The sequence below is a fragment of the Sceloporus undulatus genome, chromosome 6 (genome assembly GCF_019175285.1).
Source record: "Sceloporus undulatus isolate JIND9_A2432 ecotype Alabama chromosome 6, SceUnd_v1.1, whole genome shotgun sequence".
Lineage (NCBI taxonomy): Eukaryota > Metazoa > Chordata > Lepidosauria > Squamata > Phrynosomatidae > Sceloporus > Sceloporus undulatus.
The window spans coordinates 131,699,638-131,717,490 of record NC_056527.1 but is presented as its reverse complement, the minus strand read 5'-3'; the positions used below and the strand labels follow the sequence as shown (position 1 = coordinate 131,717,490).

The 17,853-nt window shown below is 42.7% G+C and overlaps 1 protein-coding gene across 9 annotated transcripts in view; it reads right to left on the bottom strand.

The window, feature by feature from the left end:
- The window catches only part of CADM1 (cell adhesion molecule 1), a 277,005-nt gene that overhangs the window by 107,208 nt on the left and 151,944 nt on the right, over positions 1-17,853 (bottom strand). Inside the window, exon 1 of one of the 9 annotated variants that reach the window (XM_042470975.1) lies at positions 14,110-14,164. The exons of the other annotated variants lie outside the window; for them this stretch is intronic. Coding sequence (XP_042326909.1) covers positions 14,110-14,149 — 40 coding nt within the window. The 5' untranslated portion in view covers positions 14,150-14,164. Of the gene's footprint in view, positions 1-14,109; positions 14,165-17,853 lie in introns of those variants that run through there. 9 annotated transcript variants of the gene reach the window in all.

Genomic DNA, 17,853 nt, shown 5'->3' with positions numbered 1-17,853 from the left:
CCACAGCCCTCTGAATGACCTGTATTATCAGGAATTGGTCGCCTCTCGGCATTTGGGGCTTGCAAACACCCTCTGTGCATCATCCATCAACAAAATGCCCTGCAGCCCCAGGCATTTGGTTTTCTCTCTTGGCCCAAATGGTGCAGACGGCGGGCCTTCAGTGTAGCTGTCAGTCTGCATGATGGGAGCTATTCTGGGATGGGTTTAGATGAGCAGTCCTATTGCACAGGGCTTTAAATCTTCATCTTTCAGGGTGAGAGAAACCCAGATTGTAGCCTGATACCTGTCAGGTCAGACTCCATCAGAATGCTAAGAGGAAGACAAGGGAGAGCCAAGGCTAAAGCCACTGACATTGAAAAAGAGATAATAGGAAAGTCAAACCACCCCAAAACACGCACCCTTAAATGAGTCCCCAGACTTTAAAGGCGAGAGAAAGGGAACAGTCGCTCCTTAACAGTAAGCGAACCTGCGGGCGCTTGGGTGATAAAGAACTGCCAGCATCATTGCAGAGACATCAGAGCAGAAAGGGAGTCAAAAGCATGGCAGGATCCTGAGTCGTTTGACCTAAATACAAAGATTTACACACAGCTGAAGCCTCAGAAGAAGGAAACTCTAGGGACTCTCCAAGAGAGACCAGTCTGCTCCAGGGGGTCTGCAACTATGGACACCTTGAACCAATCTCAGTCAAGGCATTGAACTAGTTATTCCCCATCCTCTATGGCCACCCTTTGCGGTATTGAAACATGTCTAGCCCCAGCAGTTCCCTTTTCTCTTTCCCCCGTCCCTCGAAAAAATCCTCCTCTTGGTGTTCGGACACTGAACTAAACAGAACAGGGTAAGCAAAGTCTTGGTACTGCAGAAGAGAGTTCACAAGGCTCCTTCACTAGTTTGACTAAGGGATACTTTATCAGTGAAACAGAACAGCACATTGTTATATTTTCTGATCCATATTCAAGTGCCTCCAGGGCAATTGTCAACACAAACCAGAAAAGGAAGACATATCAAAAGATTACAGGTTGAGTCTACAGGGGATGAGTTGTAGATCAAGATGAAGATGATGGTGATGCCACTTCATGCCTTAAGGTAATGACATTGGATATGACCCTGGAGACCAAGGTTTGAAGCCTAGCTTGGCCACGGAAACTCACTCAGTGACCTTGGTCAAGTCACACTTTTGCAGCCTCAGAGGATGGCAATGGCAAGCCTCCTCTGAACAAATCTTGCCAGGAAAACTCCATGATAGGTTCACCTTTGTTGTTGTTGTTGTTAGCTACCCTCGAGTTGGCTCCGACTCATGGCAACCCTGTGGATGAGACATCTTCAAGACTTCCTATCCTCCATTGCAGTCTTGTCCAAATCCTGCAAGCGCTTGTCCATAATAACCTTCCAGATTGAGTCTAACCATCTGGTTTGTGGTTTTCCTCTCTTTCTTCTACCTTTCCTAGCATTAGTGTTTTTTCCAATGAGTCTTTCCTCCTCATGATGTGGCCAAAGTACAATAGTCTCAACATGACCATCTTAGCTTCCAAGGAGAGCTCTGGTCTGATCTGTTCAAGAACCTAGGGTCACTGTAAGTCAGAAATGAAGGAACACAACAGCAACAACAACAACAACAATGAGGAGGAGGAGGCACACAGTTTGATGTACTCCTTGACATGGACTACTTGGTCTTGGCACTTGCAAAGCCACCCTTTCCCCACACTGCCATCAAAGACAAAGAGTTATCCCACAAGGAACATGGATTTTCTTGATACATCTCTAAAGCAAATCTTTCCCTGGAGAGACCTGCCAGGCTTCAAGAAGATACAGATCTATCCCTTCTGGGATACTCTGAGGCAATTGATGGATACTAGACTTCATTTTCCAATTTGTTTATCTTTGTTAATGAGTTCTATTTTATCGTTGCAATGCTATGGGGTTGTATACATTTTTTAAAAATTAGGGTAAGATGCCATGATGAGATGCCTCCTGCTTCTATACTTTTCAGGTATGGCTAAAAACGTTTCCACTTGCCTCAGCTATGAGTAACTTTCGCCTGACTGTCTCTAATATTTGGAATTAGATCTAAAGCATTACCTGAGTGTTACAGAGTCGGGACGAAAATGGAGCCGAAAAGCAAACTGAGATACGGAAACCTCTAAAAACGACTATAAGGTTAGGACTTGGTGAGGTAAGATATTATGAATAAATGAATTGTAAAATCTTGAGATGTCACAGTTGGTAATCTCTCATAATGTTTTGTTTAAGAAAGGAAAAAAGACCACATCTCAAGTGGATTGTGATGCATCTTAGCCAGCCGTCTTACTTTAGGATGGTATTATTTTGCAAATTCGGTGTCACAGTCCTGCGAGCTTTTGGAGATTGACCTATTTTTTACCGAGGTTGGACTGCCTTATGCAGCCTCATTGAGCAGAAGCGCCGCGCGTGTTGGCCTCCGAAAATCACTATCAACCCCGTAATCGGTCTCCCTGATAGAGGTGAGACAGAGCACAGAAAGGGGCGCCTGACAATTTTCCTCAAATCTGGATTCTCATTCATATGAAAATAGAAGCTGAAATCCTTCCCTCCGCTTTGCTTTGGGAAATGTTTTACCAACCATGGAAGGAAATAACATTTGGCTTAATATTTAAACACTTATGGAGCGCAGTTAGGCAAGCTAAATCAGACAAAAAAGAGAGACATGTTAAGGAGTAATCTGTTCTATAAAACCCATCATAATTCCCTTCTGATTGAAAATGGGGGATTTCAGATTTGCTCGTTTAAGTGCATTTCTGCTGGAAAATGTAACAGTTTCCATTTTATCCAGGTTAAAATTAACCTATAAATAGAGAAAGAGAAACACGCCAGATGACTTAAATGGGCAAAAAATAACTTGCTGTTCATAATGTGTGGAAGATGTCTGGAGTGAGTTACTGCCAGCTGAGGTTCCTCTTCCTCGGGATCTTGCAAATAAATCTGCAGCCGAAACAAGGAGGATAGTTAACCTTTTCCTAAGATTGCAAAAGGTGGGACTGGGCAGACACTTGCATTAATTTCGGAGGCAGAATTATTTTGCCTAGTTGCTTTTTAAAAAAGGTGAACAATTACCTTAGCTGACTGTTATGACTGAACGACACTGGAAAACATGGAAAGGATGTAGTACGAAAAACAGCATGGAACCAGGAGCATTGGTCTGAGACGAGAGTTGGGTCTCCCTTGGAGATGGGAGCAGGACTGGAGTGTTTGGGGAGAGGTTCGGCACACCTTCAGTTAAGTTGTCATTGCCCGAGTTCACAGAAACATAGAGTCCTAGAGTTGGAAGAGACCCCAAGGGCTATCCAAGCCAACCCTATTCCTAAAGCAGAATAGAGTGGTACTATTACTTCCCTTGATGTAGACACTACACTTCTATTGATACATCCTAGAATTGCATTGACTATTTTAGCTGCCACACCACACTGTTGACTGATGCTCAACTTGTGGTCTACTAGGACTCCTAGATCCCTTTCACATGTACTGTTGTCAAGCCACATGTTTGCATTGAATCATCAGCCTCCTAAGTTAGGGCAGGTGGCAAATCCTCTATGGCTGCTGGAAACAATGCCCATTGCCCATTCCACAAGAGACACCCAAGCCAGCCCTGTTCCTGAATCCAGACTATTCTTCTCCATGTCCCACTGTTGATTTCGGACTGATACCCTGGCTCTCCGTTTTCAGATCACTGACTGTCCATCCAGCTTCTCATTTCCCCAAGCGAACTACGATAACAGCAGATGAATACCTGGCAGAATACTCTCCTGGATGGTTCAATCCAACCCTCCCCAAGGGATGAACTCCCCAGGAAAGGCCCAGACTACCAACATCTTCCATCCTTCTGACCATGCCAGAAAGATGCCTTGCTCCGTCCCTCCTTTGAAATGAGACCGGCCTTTGAAATAAGATTGGGAGGCAGTCAATTAAGCACCTTTTCCAAGAGGATCCAGAAAATTACAGGGCCAGCCTTCACTTCTGCCCCAGGTAAATTAGTTTAAAGCGCTATTAGAGCTTGAATTAAAGATATTAAACGAGGAGCCCCGCTGAGGTCGAATCAGCATTGCTTCCACAAAGGGCCATCTTGCCACGCCAGGTTTGTATAATTATTATCTGAGCATGCAATCATCCAGGCTTCCTTGAGGTGCGCACAACAGCACCGAGTAACTCAGCATCGCACAGTGTGCATACCTGGCAGAAAGGAAAGCTGCTGGATTTGGGGTCCAAGTTCTGGACTCCTGGCCACCTGGCCAAATAGTAGGAGCCACCTACTATTGGATTAAAACTAATATGCACCCACACAGCTGCAGCAGTGAGATATAGTTTTCCAGGAGCAACTTTTAAAAACAAGGTTTAAAATGCAACAACCACACAGGAACACAAATGTTAGTATGCAAGACTAAGCCAGATACGACATGAATACACTGAAGGGAGAGCGCACACACATTGCTTTTCTGCCTTCTTCTGAGCATGCCTTCTCAGGAAGCCGAAGCCAATGATCCAGCAAAGATCGCCCCACTAAACTGCACTGCATGGATAAGGAAACTAGTGCATTTCCTCATCTCTCTTATGCAAAAGATACTCCTTGCTCCGCCGAGAACAATGATGATGGAGACACGCTTCAGTTAACAAAGACAATGTGTCCTGACTTTTACTTCTTTAATAAAATCTTTGGCACTAGTGACAGAAATAACTGGGAAAGAATAAGGACAGGCCAAAAAAAGAAGGGCAGTTGAATCATGTTTCTGCAAACTTTTTATTCAAAACTAACAATGTGCAAATGAGCAATGAAACATCCAGGTCATGTAAGCCTTGCCTAAATAAACCAAAACACTGTAAACCTTCTAGAGACCACTCAGGAAATTTTCCAAAATGGATTAAGGGATGACTTTTTCTTCCAAACACATTCCGCTTCTTTAAAATTTCAATTTTGGCCCGAAGTTACAGAAGGACAGGTTGCTCACCTGGAAATGTAGTTGATCGAGTGGTCATCTGTGAATTCATACAAATAGGTTTTTCTGTGCAGGGGAACCCATTTGTGTGAATTCACAGAGACCCTGAAGAAGAACTATGCTTTTCAAACACAGGTTTATCAGTGCCCCTCTCTTCTGTATATTTGTTGTTCACACATGCTCAGCAAGGGATGCTGGAGGTAGATGCTCTTTACCTTGCCTGTTGTAGGCAGGCACACCACAACATTGGCAACTGTGGAATCCTATTCTTTCATAGATCAAGCTTCACTTATTGCATTGTCCATTGGAGACACACAGTTTACTGCAACCTGACACTGAAAATCTGTCTTTCTCCAGCCTTGTTTCACCATCCTACCAACCCTATTCCATGACAGCTCAAGCTTCATTTATTGCATTGTCCATTGCAGACACATGGTTTACTGCAACCTGACACTGAGAGTCTGTCTTTCTCCAGTCCTGCTTCACTACCATCCCAATGGCTACTTCACCATCCTCCCAATCCTAATCTTTCACAGCTCAGGCTTCACTTATTGCATTGTCCATTGCAGACACACCATTTAATGCAACATGACAATGAAAGTCTGTGCTTCTCCAGCCCTGTGTTTCACCATCCTCCAATGCATCTAATAAACTTCCAGCTAGACTGGGATTAAGAAGGAAAAGAGACACATGAAAAGTCTTTGTCAAAGAAACTTCACTGTCAGAGGCTTTGCTAACCGAAGCATCCCTGTAGTTGTTGCAGAAATATCCCGATGAGCGTGGTCCTCCACTTTTGCTAGTCCTCCTTGCAATTGGTAGGTTGGAGTAGGTGAGTGTGTTGGATGAGGGGAAAAGAGACCATTATCCAACCCAGAGATGTTTTACAAAAGCTTTTCACATTGGATTTACAAGATATACACTGCTGGCTTCTTTCGACGACTGACCAAATCTGCAGGGATATTATGCGCAAATTGCCTGGTTAGAATAATAAATACAGGGTTCGCTTAATGTCAGACATGCCCAACGCAGGGATCCGCGTCCCCGATTCGGAAGAGAGGAAAGGATCTTTGCCTGCCAGAAGATAAACTTAAGTAAATAATGTTTGCCATCAACTCTAAATGAAGAATGACAGTTAAATTTTATAATCATCCTCCTCGCTTCAGGACTCACTTTATTTTCCCAGGCTCATGACCCGCGGGTTCCCATAGCAACTAGGAAATCCTACCTTATCAGGCTCTTACATTTACATTCCTCGCGGCTGCTTCCCTTTATGAATTAAATCCATCACAGTCTTCTATTCTCAAAATAAGAACTTCTTAGGATTATCTGGCAGAAACAAGGATCAAAATGCTTTGATTGAAACGCGCGATGCAGGCGCTAATTTGACAGGGTTCGGCGGGAGAGATGGGTTGCAAAACGCATGGGTCGCCTCCATGTTTGCAACAGAGGAAACTTAGCCAAAAGTGACCTCCTGAAGCCGGACGTTAAGCGCAGGACAGACAAAGACAGTCACTAGTCAGAAGGAAAGGGACAAGAGAGGGTTTTGCACAACCATAATCTTGAGTCACAGATTTCCCCCCCATCACTTTCAATGGATGGAAGTTGTGCAAAATTAATATGGACCCCATATAGAATACCCCCGGATTCCCATTGTTCTGCTGTCGTTTTTATTGTTTTTACCATTGGACATTATTTTATTTGTACTGTTATTGGGAATTTTAAGTTACTGTGCTGGAGGGAGGGATAATGGGAATTATTCTATACTTATTTTATTCTTTGCTATGTATTTTTATTCACATTGTAAGCTGCCTTGATCCATCTGGAGAGGCGGGATATATATAAAAATATTATTATTATTATTATTATTATTGTTGTTGTTGTTGTTGTTGTTGTATAAAACAGTCTGGTAGAAGGTGTTTTTAAAATAAATAAACAAACCTTTTCAGAAGCTGTGCATTGTAATATTATTTTCCCCCTTAACCGATCAATGTATATGAAGTCGAAGGCTTTAATAGATGGCATCCATAAAAGCAGTCATACTACTACCTTGCAAAGAATGCTTAATCCTCACTGCAGAAATAATCCAATAATCCACTTTATCTGCTATGACTGAATGCTATGGTATCCTGGGATTTTTAGTTTATTGTGGCTCCGGGGAGTTCTCTAACAGAGAAAACTTAATGTCTCACAAAACTACAAAGTCCCGGAATTGCGTAGCATTCAGCCATGGCTGTTAAAGTGGCGTCAAACTGGATTAGTTTCTGTAGTGCAGATACAGCCTGAGTTTCTCATCAAGGGTTACCTAGAACCCCAAGATTACCTAGAACCCCAGGGTTCTGCAAGAGGGTCACCAATTTTTGTAGTGTTAATTATGTTTTTTATGCAGGGGCTCCCTGAGACCTGAGGATTATTTCAAGGTTCCTCCCAGGCTGCATTAAAGAAAACTGGACCAAGGCAGTGGCTCAAGTTTCTGGCATCTTGACCTTGGTCCCCTAGTTTTTCTTTTGAAGCAGCAATACACTAAAAGCCCTTCATTACTATAATGGCATTTATATTAGATTTCTTCTATGCGGAAAGGAGAAGACAGAGACCAAGCCTGACTCGAGTGGCTCAATCAGCCGCCATGATATTTATATCCAATCAACAACCGAGGCCATCAACCGGAGCGACGTCTTAAATCCACGGACATTTCCATCCAGAGCCTCTGATTAACAGAACTCGGCTCTCCTGTAATGAAACCCATAAAAGCGGAGCCCATCATTGCAGAGCTAGAGGCATGCATGCAAGAGTTTAATTTGGTTAATGCATTCTTTATTCATTATTGGTCCTTTATGAAAGATGCACACACAGCCTCCAACTTTGCAGAGTGCATTGCTTAATTACCCATGCTTTACTTAAAAAAAATAAATGAATTAGAAAAAATAGACAGAGAAGTATTTAAGTTGTCCATCAATACTCCATGCAGGGCAGAGCTATGATCGATTGATGTAGTGAGTAATGCACAGTTAGAATGTCAAAGGAAGTTAGCATCATGCTGTTGCATTAGAAAGACTTAAAGAGTATATCTTAAGCAAGACAATCAAACTCATTTTAACACACTCGACATTCTCTCCTCCTATTGATTTGCACTGAATTGGGCACATGCAGATGGAGACAAGACTCTACCCAAGGCTACGAAACTATTTGTTGTGTGTGTAGAAACATTTGCTAGACACCATGTCTCAGCTATTTTGATACAATAAAAGCAGAAAGACATAGCCTACTGAGTTTTTCTCCTGTGTACCTGCAATAAACCTCTAGATCCAACTGCACCCTCCATTTATTTCTATGTTTTAAGGCTGTAAATGAAGTGCAGTCTGCATCAAAGCAATATTGGAAGCCAACACCGAAGGACAGAAGGTGGATTTCCAACGAAGACGTAAACTACAAATCTCAATGTGATTTCTTGGTATTTCCATCCCAAGTTCTCAAATGAGGGCTGCAATCTTCTGCTCATAAGTGAAGATTCACGGCTTTACATCTTTTGACTCCTCAAAACATTAGTGCTGGTAAATGCTTCCCGGCTAGACCCAGAAGGTGCATGAAAAGTAGTACTGTATCTTCTTATTTTCTTTCTAGAAAGTTGGGTTCAAAGCCAATATTAGTTTAGCCATTTTGACACTGTCACTATTGAGATTCCTCCTTAACATTAGGAGGAACATCCTGATGGTAAGAGCTATTCAACAGTGGAAGTTGCTGCCTTGGAGAGTAGTAGCATCTCCTTCTTTGGAGGTCTTTAAACAGAGGATGGATGGCCATCACTTGGGAGTACTTTGGTTGTGTCTTCTTGCATGGAAGGATGGGGTTAAATTGGATGGCCCTTAGGGTCTCTTCCAACTCTATGACTCTATGATTCTTGGAAATCTATTAAAATGTGTTGTAGAGACATAATCAGAATTCATACTTTATAGTCACAGTTCATGCTCTGCCCCCAATAATGGCGCACAGGGTCTCTATTCAGAGAAAATGGAGTTCCTCCATACCCCTCTCCACAAATATTCCCATCGTAAGTTTGAATGAAGCTGTTGTATTTGCAAAAGGAGAGAAAAGGTCATTTTCTAGTTTTAACTCCCCCCCCCCTAAAAAAAAATCTATTTTATTTTATTTTAAAATCTTCACAATACCCAGAACTCCAGATTGTAAAGATGATTCATTGATCCTTCAAGGGCCAGATTCTTCTGGGATGCAAAGGAGGGGAAATGTACCACCCTGAGCAAACACACACATACACACAGATGCACATTCACAGAGCTCATTACCAAAAGGGAAAGAAACACATAATGGTAGATTGTTCTTGGCATAAAAGGCCAACATAGCAGACAAGAAAGCCTGCTGCTAGCTAAAGAGCGCAAAGACCCAAGGTCAGGCGGGCATTGTGCCAACGCTTTTCAGCTCTGTGCCATCCGATTCTCACTTGTGAGGCTCCCCAAAGGCAAAGAAATGGGCAACTTGCAACTTGAGCGGCTCTGGAGCACAAAACATAGACAGAGGCAAAAGGATCCTGACTGCGAAGCCTAGAGAGAGAGCAAGAGAGAGGCACCCCAACCCCATCTTTCCCCAATGCCCACCATCTTGTGATGGCATCAATGGGATCTGAAAGGAAACTCTCCTTTAAATCCCATTTGCATATGTTGGAGGAAGGGAGATGAAGAAGAAGAAAAAAGGAATGTGGAGACTCACTGGTCTTTATTTTAGCACAAGCTTTCATGGATATACAATGGGCCCTTGGTATCCACTGGGGCTTGGTTCCAGGACCCCAAAATCCAGATGCCAAAATCCATGGATGCTCAAGTCTCATTAACTGCAACAGCATAGAAAAATGGTGTTTCTTATATAAAATGGCAAAATCAGGCTTTGCTTTTAGGGAATTTAAATTTGTTGGAATATTTTCAACCCATGGATGCTTGAATCCATGGATAAAACAAATCCATCAATACAGAGGGTCAGCTGTACCCGCTTCTTCGGATGCACTGCTGAATGATATTAAGGATGCAAAGGATATTTATACAGTTGTGGGCGTGGGACAGAACGGCATAAGATCTAGGAAGATGAAAATCATGATCCTTGTCCTAAATTTTCAATGGGCCGGGTGAGGTGGGGCAGGTCTTTCAGATCTTTCCAGTGGTAAGTTAGCGTCCATGTGCTGAAGCAATAAAACTGCTGACCAAAAGTCAGTCCATTTAGGTTCAAACTTTCTCTGAGAAGATGTCTTTGGTTATATGTCCAGTTGCAAGGGGTAGTACTAGCAGGGACATAACTTCCTTCGTTGAGACAAGCCATCTGTAATGTGGGTACTACTTTTCCTACTGACTTTTACTTTATTGTTGTTGTGTGCCTTCAAGTCATTTCCAAGTTATGGTGACCTTAAGGCGGACCTATCATGGGGCTTTTTCCTGGGAAGATTTGTCCAGAAGGAGTTTGCCTTTGTCTTCCTCTGAGGCTATGGCTTTCCCAAGACCATCCAATGGGTTTCTGTGGCTGAATGGGGATTTGGACCCTGGTCTCCAGGGTCATAGTCCACCACTCAAACCACTCCTATATCACACTGGCTCTCTTCTGGTTGGTGCTTAAAGTATTAATGCATCATAAGGGGTCATCTTAGGTTTCAGGTTTTGGCTTTCAAATCCCTATCCTGGTCAATCTAGCTAAGCATGTTAAATAAAATAAATCAGAGCATTTCTTGTGCGGCTCTGATTAAGACTTTGGCAGACTGCCGCATGATACTCACAATTCTTCAGGTACATTTTCTAAAAAGGAATTCTGCAATCGTAGTAGATTTTGAGCAGAAAACAGCCCAGTCGCAAGAAAAAAGAAGATGCTGAAGATGCTCCAGTTTGCTTGGAGGCCTTTCGTACTATGCCTTTGAGAGTCCTATAAATCAATTTCCACCATCATAGGGACATCCTACGCAATCCTGGGATTTAAAGTTTAGAGGGGCTACTTGGAATCCTCTACCAAAGAGTTTTATTGCCTCCCCAAACTACAAAGCCCAGGATTCCACAGAAGGCAGCCATGGCAGCTGAAGTGCAAACAACAGTGCTATAAATGCATAGTGTGCATGCGGGATTCATAGCGCGCCATCCCTCCCATCACCACTGGAGCTCCCAGGAAGCTCATCTGCCCCTTCCTCACTGTCATTTTGTCATTCTTTTTCGAAATGTCTTTGGTATTCATTATATTAATCGCTCCCTTCCTCCAACTGACTGCTTCGGTTGGCTATTTATTCCTGTTTTTATGCTAATGTTTGTTTTTAATGAATGTTTTAAAAAATGCATAACGCTGCTTTTAATGCATAATGCGGTTGGTGTTTAATGACTGCTTTCCCAGCTGATTGAGTTAATTCTACGGGTTTCATTGTAAATGTCATTATTTTTTGGTATGCACATTTGAAGGCTCTTTTAAGGCAGAAAAAGCAGCCTAAAAATTCCAATACGAAGCTACCGATCTCTCTCTCTCTCTCTCTGTTTGTCCATCCATCCAGACATAGGACTTTTCCTAATCCTTACTGGAACAGGTTGGCTTTGGACAGTCAGTACTTCGCTTTGCTTGCTCTAAACTGAAGCCAAAGGTTTCAAGAGTGCTATTCTGCTTGCTTGAAGGAAGCCGTAATGGTGCAATAAATGTGACATCAAAAGATGGCAGCAGGGAAAGTTGGACCGTTGGGATGCCTCTAGTGAAACCCTTGAGAGCAAAGAGGAACAGGTAAAAGCATCAGCAAGAGATCCCGACTAATGTAACATAAATACCTCACTCACTTTGGGATCCCGAAGTGAAGCTTCCCCCTTTCCACCCCAAATAAAACTGCCTTCTTACTAACGTCTGCAGAATCTACAAAAAGGAAATCTTTCTGCTTCTCTCCTCTTTGCTGATTCCATCAATCCCAGTCAAGCCTTTATAGGAAAGGATTTTTCAGCCTCCCCCCCCCCCCCCCCAAAAAAAAGAAGAACAAGACATTGCTGTTCCATAATAGGAAGCTTATGCAAGAATGCCGCTTTGCAGGGAGGCAGTGATGTGGAATTAGAGGGCCGCTGTTAAAACCAACATCTGCATTCTGCTCGCCTCTGATACTGTTCTTGCAAAGTTCATTTGGAGCAGGATTAAGTCTCAGGGTTGGTAGAACAACAGGCACCAGAAGGATGGGAGGAGGAAGGAAGAGCGTGGATTTCGGAGGCAAACACCCTGGAAAAAGCCTACCCTGTTTTGAAAGATAGCATCCACACATGACCTGAATATCCAAGGAGGTTGTTCAGGGAGAAAAACCGTAGCCAGTTAACAAAGCAAAATGCACACAATAAAATACTTTTTAAAAATTAGCTATCCAAGTAACCAGCATGTAGATCATGGCCTCTTCTTGCCCTGTACATTTGTGTTGTGTGTCTTCAAGTTGTTTCCAACTCATGGCAACCCTTTGTTGCTCTTATCATTATGCACCTTCAAATCGTTTCCAACTTATGGCGACCCTAAGGAGACCCTATCATGGGGGCTTCAGAGGGGGTTTGCCATTGCCATCCTCTGAGGCTGAGAGAGTGTGACTTGCCCAAAGTCACCCTCGAGTTTCAATGGCTAACCCAGGATTCGAACCCTGGTCTCCAGAGTCCTCTTGCAACGCTCGAATCACTACACAACACTCTGGATCCTAACTGATCATGGGATTTTCTAAGCAACTTCACAACAGCAAAGCTGAACCCATACCTTGCGGGAGAGTAGAAAGACAGAACAGAGGCCTCAAATCATTTCAGAGAACGCGCGCATTTGCGTTATTCTTTGTGACACCGAAATCAATCTACTTTCTCTTCCCTAGTAACTAATGGTCCCCAGTGTAAAAGGAGGAGAGAGCATCAACAGCTCTCTCATCCAGCCTGTTATGACAAGGTAGAGAAGATTGTTGTTAAAAAACAACAACAAGGAATGAGGAAAAGAAATAATGGCATTAATTAGCACGAGTTCGAGAGAAAGCCTGGCAAGGCGACAAGGCCCAATCCGTCTTCGTTGGTGCCATAGCTACAAACTCCTCCAAGAAGTCATCCGTCTCCTGTCCAAAGGGTCCATGGCATCTCTGTCTAGGTGAAGAGACTTTGCCTTTCCTACACAAAAAGGTCCCTCGTCTCCCCATTTTCCAGAAAGGACCCCAACATCACAGAGGACTGGGGTCTTCCATCAACAGACTCTGAATTTCCAACAAACTGAGCTTGTTTAAGAAGCTCCCAAGAAAATGCCAAAGTCCAAAACCAAAAAAAGGGGTCTGGATGGTTGGGAGCCTAGAGTATTAAAGATAGAAGCTGGGAGAAAATGTGCTTAACCTTCATTTAAGTAGCCGATATTACCTAACCATGAAGAGCAACGACTGTGGGGAAACTGGTTTTTAATGCAGATCAGGCTTCCCTTCCTTGCACATTCAAGAATGCATTCATCGACATATGTAGAACTGTAAAAATGCATGCAACTTATGTGTAGGTGTCGTGCAAATATTTGATTGATGCAAAGGCCTTTGGCCAAAGGCGATCGATTTTTGACTATTTGAATATCGTGCCAGTGTGTGTGTGTGTGTGTGTGTGTATATAATACACCCACTCTCTTCCAGGTTAGCATTCTCTGAAGATGCCACCCACAGATGCTGGCAAAACGTCAGGAAGAAACTCTTCTAGAACATGGCCACATAGCCCTAAACCCATAAAAAACTGTGGGTGCCGGCCATGAAAGCCTTCAACTTCACATGCAGAGGAAAGTTCATATGCCATCCAAACCATGGTTACAAAGATTACTGGAAATACTGATGTTTACCCAGTACAAGTCAAAACAAAGATATGAGTTGACACTTAATGCAATATTGGAATCTACGAACTTGATAAAATAAAATAAAATAACTCTATAATGCAGAAAATGCAAATTACATATTGGCATCTTTGTTACCACTCTTTCTTTCCTGAAAAGATTCAGGAAAGGGCATTGGGATCAAAAGCAATGCAAGATAAAAGTATGGACCTATATGGTTAGAAAAATTAATGCACATGGGAAGGATCCTAATATTTAAACCTTAGTTAAAAGTTATTTACCAGGAATAAGAAATGAAACAAAACAAGATTTCATAACCTTTGCGAAAAGTTCTTACTGCATGAGGAAACAGAGCGATGCCTGGAGTCCCCAACCATTTAAGTCAGTTTTAAACATGAGCCCAGGTTAACAAAGCTCAAAGACAGCGTGCCAAATGTGATCCATCTCTACGTCCTTTGGATGGCAGAATTCGCACTGAATACTATCTTCCGAGAGGCAAAAGGGGTGAGAGTGGAATCGAAAATGTGCAAAGGGTCCACATTGCTTACCTGCAAAAGAAAAGAAAAAGGAAAACAAATTAAGTATATTGTTTCTTAAAAGGAAGACCAAAGTATAACAAAATGCATCATATGGAAAACGTTGCCAGAAATGAGAATCCTTTCAATGGGTTCAAGCGCTACGAAAACAATAAAGCACTCATTCCCATCATGCGAGTTGAAAAGAGGACCAGGAATTGCAATGATCTGATACTAATTTTATATAGATGCCTGTTACATAGGTTTTCTTTTTAAATAATAATAATAATTGGGGGGGGGGGAATATAAGAAAACATGGATTAAAACATTATACTGTATTCATCCTGCTAAAATAAAGGATTCTATAATCCATCCCCCCCCTCCCCATATTGACTTTTTGCAAGAAGGCATCTGTGTAAAATTAGTGTATGCAGAATATCAGATTATTGCAATTCCTGGTCCTGTTTTCAACTTGCATGATGGGAATGAGTGCTTTATGTCTGCTGGACAATATTTTGGAGAAAAGCGGAAGGGGGAATGGTCTAGTCCAATTTTCCTGGTATTTCCCAGGCCTTTACATCTCTGAGAAGCCAATTCAAAACTTTTGCACAGAGCTTAACCCTTCTCTTGTTGCGTCTACAAGTGGAAGGTTGACCCTAATCTTCATCCAGATGTCTTTGTAACTACAGTCGGCCCTCCGTATCTACGGATTCTATATCCACGGATTTAACCATCCATTTATAGATCCAAAAAACAAATCTTGATTTTGCCATACTTATAAGGGACACCATTATAGTATCCGTTGCACTTAATGGGACTTGAGCATCCATGGATTTTGGGATCTTGGACCCAAACCACAGCAGATACCAAGGACCCAGTCTATGTTTTTCTCAGTAGCTTTTAGGATTTTAATACTGATTTCCATTCACTTGGATGCAGTCCCTTCCTCTAACTTACCCCCCTCTAGACCTTAACATTCATAATGCTAAAAGTAATTTAAAAAGAAGAGCAGAAGCAAGTAATCCTGGCCCTTCTGTTGTCGATGTCCTTTGTCTACTGCAACCTGTCTAATGCTATCCTCTTTTGGAAGCATTTCTCTCTCTTACTCCGTCTCTCCCTCCAGTCCAGATGCATGGCTAAATGTTTTTATTTTAATGCCCATCTTATTCAAAAGTACCTAGTGCATCCCTCATGGGTTTCCCACGATTTCTAAGCATGCAAATGCCCCAACAGAATTGCTCAGTATGGTTTAAGCAACCGAGTGCAACAGCAAATTTCTAGATCAAATCAAACCCAGTGAGCGCTCTGCTTTAAAATGAGGATTTGGGGTTGTTGTTTTTTGTTTGCTTCCTTTTTTTAAACAAAATATATATAAAAGCTATCGTATCAAGAGGCCTGGGTTTGTAGGGACTTGTTAAATGTTTGCATTAAAGAAACATAAGCAACATCTCCCGCTGTCATATGTTAAGTTTATTTTTGCTTATCTGACCATTTCCCACAGGGCAGGCGGCTAATGATGGCTCTCCATCATCAACCGCCCTTGCTGTATTTACATCCATCCTGTTACCATGACAGCTGGACTACTAACTCCCCAGCCACATCCGCCGCGCAAAACCCAGGCGTGCCGACTGCGCCGAGCGGCAAGATGGAGTGCCCTGCAGTCACGATGCACCGAGCACTTTCATTAACAAACTGCCCTTAATTACGGAGGTAATTGCAAAATTATTTCATAGTTGCAATTCCTTTTTTCTCTCTCCCCCCTCTTCTCTCCCCCTCCGCCTGATCCAATCTATCTGGAAGAGGAAGATGCTGCCTATGAAGATGGCACTGAGCCAGCGCAGGTACAATTGGAGTGATTGGTTTCAACACTGGGTCCTCCCTCCCAAATAATAATAATAATAAATAATAATAATGTCAGTCCCCTGTATCCACTGATTCTTTATCCATGAATTCAAGCATTCATGACTTGAAAATATTCATATCAGCTCCACAAAGCAAGCCTTGGTTTTGCCATTTACTATAAGGGGCGCCATTTCACTATGCCATTGCATTTAATGGGACTTGAGCATCCATGGATTTTGGTATCCACAAGGGGTCCTGGAACCAAACCAGTTCAAAGCTGAAAGTCTGTTTAAATAAGGTGATCTTTGTCTGGGAAGGTGCTAAATGGGTCTCCTACGGAAGGGAGTTTCATAGTCCAGGGGAAGCCACTGAGAAGACCTTGTCTCCTGTGTCCTCGCCAGAGGAGATGGTGAGTTTGGTGGGGCCAAGAGAAAGCCATCTCTCAAAGACTGTATGGGAGACTCAAACCTGTTGTTGGGTTCTGATTCTTGGTGGATGATGACATCCATCAAAAAGAGTCCACCTTGGCTGGCAGTAATGCTTCTGAGTTCCAAGAAGGTGTCTGTCTTCCTGTCTGGGATTACCATACTTGCTATCCATAGGGATGACCACCATGGAGATGACCACCATGGAGATGACCACCATGGTGGCAACCTACATGGAATCTTGCGGTTCCTTGCCCCCTGCGCTGTGGGCACTGCAATATAAGGCAGTATGTTTAAGGGAAGGGGGGGGGGAGGAAAGCAAAATTAATACAATAAATTAACTTACTCTCCTAGCACTTGAAAGCTTGCAAGCTGCCCACAGCCAACTATAATGTTATGGGGTGACAATTTCCATAATAATTTCAATAATGAGCGCTTTTTTTTCTCCTTAGCACAGTAAAAAAAGTAAAGTTTCAAGAGCTGCAGGGGATTCCCAAAAATGTAAGTTAAAGCACTTTTGTTTCAGTCCCTCTCTTTTTTTTTAAAAAAAATCCAGTGTTCTAAATTTAATACTGACCCTTCCTCCCCCCCCAAAAAGCCACTCCATCATCGCCCCATCAGGGCCAAGACAAATGAGACCCTTTTTTATGCAAAGAAACTACTGCTAGATTAAAAACCCCTCGTAGATCAAGATTAGAGCCAGTAAAGTGAGTGTATTTCATTTTGATGATTTCAAATGCTCTATTAATGAGAAAAATTGAGGCAGATCCATCGATGATCCAACGTATTGGGGAAATGCATTTTTAATGCATTTGAAGATCATTTCTTCAAAGAGAGCACAAAAGCAGCACCCATAACAACATCCGCAGGAGACCCAATGGGCAAAGCGCCCCATTCTCTCCCTTAGGAAAAGGCAATTGGAGAAGGTGGCATGATTAATCCAGTGTAATTTCTGTGCCAGTGTGTTGTTTGCATTCTCCAGAGGGAATGTAAATACGCTTCTAGGGGGATGCCTATTGTGAAGACTCAGGTCTCCCCACAGTCAGAGAAAGTAAACATCCTAAGACAGCCTGCCATAAGCTTGTCATTTCTTTTTCCCACTGGCTCCTCTTCTCTTAAAACATGCAAGTCATATTTTAAAGCATCTTTAAGATCCAGCCCTGACTTCAAACAGGAAAAAACACACAGGCATGTTTTACTGTGGGTTTGTCGTGCCATGTGGCCATGTTCTGGAAGAGTTTGTTCCTGACGTTTCGCCAGCATCTGTGGCTGGCAAATTCAGAGGATGCTGGCATGTTA